At 37.3% G+C, this 2,461-nt stretch overlaps 1 protein-coding gene across 1 annotated transcript; it reads left to right on the forward strand.

Annotated features, from left to right (window-relative positions):
- The first annotated feature begins 449 nt into the window (after nt 1-449).
- Nucleotides 450-950, forward strand: Cpr11B (Cuticular protein 11B). Its single transcript, XM_017638248.1, has 2 exons — nt 450-553; nt 635-950. Exons 1-2 carry the CDS (start codon nt 450-452, stop codon nt 948-950), a joined length of 420 nt encoding a protein of 139 aa, XP_017493737.1.
- Nucleotides 951-2,461: the final 1,511 nt, after the last annotated feature.

Genomic DNA, 2,461 nt, shown 5'->3' on the forward strand with positions numbered 1-2,461 from the left:
CGCATGAAAGAAGAATACTTTGGTAGCGCAGCTAAAGAATTCTGCTATAAAAGAATACCAAGTAGAACAATTGGCATCAGTAGCTCCCAAGCACTTCTTTGTAAGAAAACGTCTCAAAAGCGTTCGATTTGCTTCAGATTTGAAAAAGGATATATAATTAGAGGCGTTTTTTTTTTTTTGTTTTTTATAATGAAGCGGGTAAGCGGAGTCCCAAATTTTGCATTGCTGCTAATTAAAAAATCAAAATTGTTTTTGTTTCTTAGCCAATCGGATTGCTTTTGTTTTGTATGTCGTACGCGAGTGTTATTAGTCTTCGCCAACCTTCATTGAAATATTTACCGCTCAGCAGTGTTAGACAATTTGGAAACGATAACACTCGAATTCCTTCGAATCAGTACTTGGCACCACAGAGCGGAAGGAACTTGCATTACAAGGCTGTGAGCGGAGCGATGAGCTCGGCGCGATTTGAGCACCATAATATTGCAGCAGCAGCACATATACCCATTGTCCGGCAAGATTTTATAACCGATGCAAGCGGAAACTATAATTTTGGGTAACATGTCGCAATGATTTGGGTTGGGGTATACAAGTATGTATGTATGTATGTATATATGTATTTATATGATACAAATAGATTTGAAACGGCGAACGGAATCCAAAGAGATGAAACCGGTGATACTCACAAGAGACCACACAGCGCACTGAACGTACAAGGATCGTATTCTTATACAGGAGACGATGGTCGTACATATACCGTTAATTATAAGGCGGATGAGAATGGATTCCATGCCGAAGGGGATCATTTACCAACATCGCCACCAGTGCACGATCAAAATGTTGGTGGAGGTTATCGGATACACGGCAGTGCCACATCCGGTAGCCGAGACTACCAAAGTAACAAAAACGCTTATTCAACATCCAGCCGATATCTGCCGCCTCAACGCTATTAACCAAAGCCGCATTAGGTACAAATGCAATGAAATAACATATTGAAGGATATATTGAAGGATATAGGTTAAAGTGAAGTGTCTAATAAAAGACAAATAAAACTGTAAGCAGTCTATGAAATATTGGCAAAGGATGGATAGTGCAATTAAATAATTTAGACAGTCGAATATATGTGTGTACATTTCGAGGGCTTATATTTAATACACGCTATCTGCAATTTTCACAAAAACTACTTTGTGATGTTAGACTTACCTCTCATCACCGATGTTAATCCTAAATTTGCAATTCAATAGTAAACTCTTATGACAAGTGTTAATAAAAGGTCAGCATTAATACCAGTTAAGTTTTAGGTCGATTTTTATATCAGAATCTCATTTTTGGGAAAAGTGCAGATAGAGGGTATTCAATATAAGCCCTCGATTTGTATTGTATGTTTATAATGCTTATATGAAACTTCGTGCGTTTAAATGTTGGTTAATATCACTTTCATACCTGCTTCTTCATCGTGTCAGTCAATTCGTCGATGCATTCCTTTCGTTCAAACCTTTCGAATTTGAAGCTGTTGGAGCGATAAAGCTCATTATCCTCGTGACGTCTGTTTCTGCACAAACGACGCATTATTATATTACCACTGCTTCCGCCACCAATGCGCGGGCTGTTTTAAATAATAAAATAAGAATATAGTGTGATATCTTATTGCCTTTTAGAAAAAAGTTCACATAGAAAAATAAAAGTGAATATTTTTTTTCGCACTCATAAATTTTTTTTTTTGCTTGTTTGACAGGGATTATCCTCGAAATTCGTCATTAAATGAAGGTAGCTAGAATTTTATGGCGTCGCGACCGGAAAAATTTCTAATGATAATTATTTTTATCGTCGAAATAAACTCTGCCTGTTGGAGGCGACTGCCATCAAGGCAAAATTTATTTGTATGTTGCACGGCTCTGGGTCACCACTATTAGCAGTAGTATGCACCCCTTAGCCGCTACTCTATGGCGATATGTAGCCAATTTTTAGGGGTTACTATGTATGTACAATGGGCAAACAAAGGAAACAATTGGGGCCATTACAAGTGGACTTGAACTGGAAGAGGGCTTACTCTCTTCATGCTTTATGAAATCTAAGGCATTTATCTGGCATACCTTTGTAAACATGTGCACTACATTTGTGCATACACCTGCATGTATGTACATACATATATGTACGAGTATTAAATATATAGTATGTAAGAAGGTAGACAAAGGTGGTTTTGTGAACTAGATTTGAGTGTCTTAGAAAGTGAAAATATAACACTAGAAGAGAAGGATCCTTTAAGGAAACAACACATATGCGTGCGTGTACATATGCACGTATGGCTTTTGAAACCAAAGCATGCATTCATGGGTTTCCACACACATAGAGAAAGTGCGAGCATTTATATAAATTTTACAGTTGACTTAGAAACAAACCATTCAACAGAGAAAGCCCCATTTTACTTAAACATTTCTAACTTTAACGATCTGGCGAAGAAATG

This window comes from Rhagoletis zephyria, unplaced genomic scaffold, assembly GCF_001687245.7.
Source record: "Rhagoletis zephyria isolate East Lansing unplaced genomic scaffold, Rhagoletis_zephyria_1.1 Rzeph_scaffold_24077, whole genome shotgun sequence".
Lineage (NCBI taxonomy): Eukaryota > Metazoa > Arthropoda > Insecta > Diptera > Tephritidae > Rhagoletis > Rhagoletis zephyria.

Coding starts and splice junctions, on each gene's coding strand:
- Cpr11B (XM_017638248.1), top strand. CDS start 450: ATGAGCTCGGCGCGATTTGAGCACCATAATATTGCAGCAGCAGCACAT. Junction 554..634: donor AGCGGAAACTATAATTTTGG/GTAACATGTCGC, acceptor TGATACAAATAG/ATTTGAAACGGCGAACGGAA.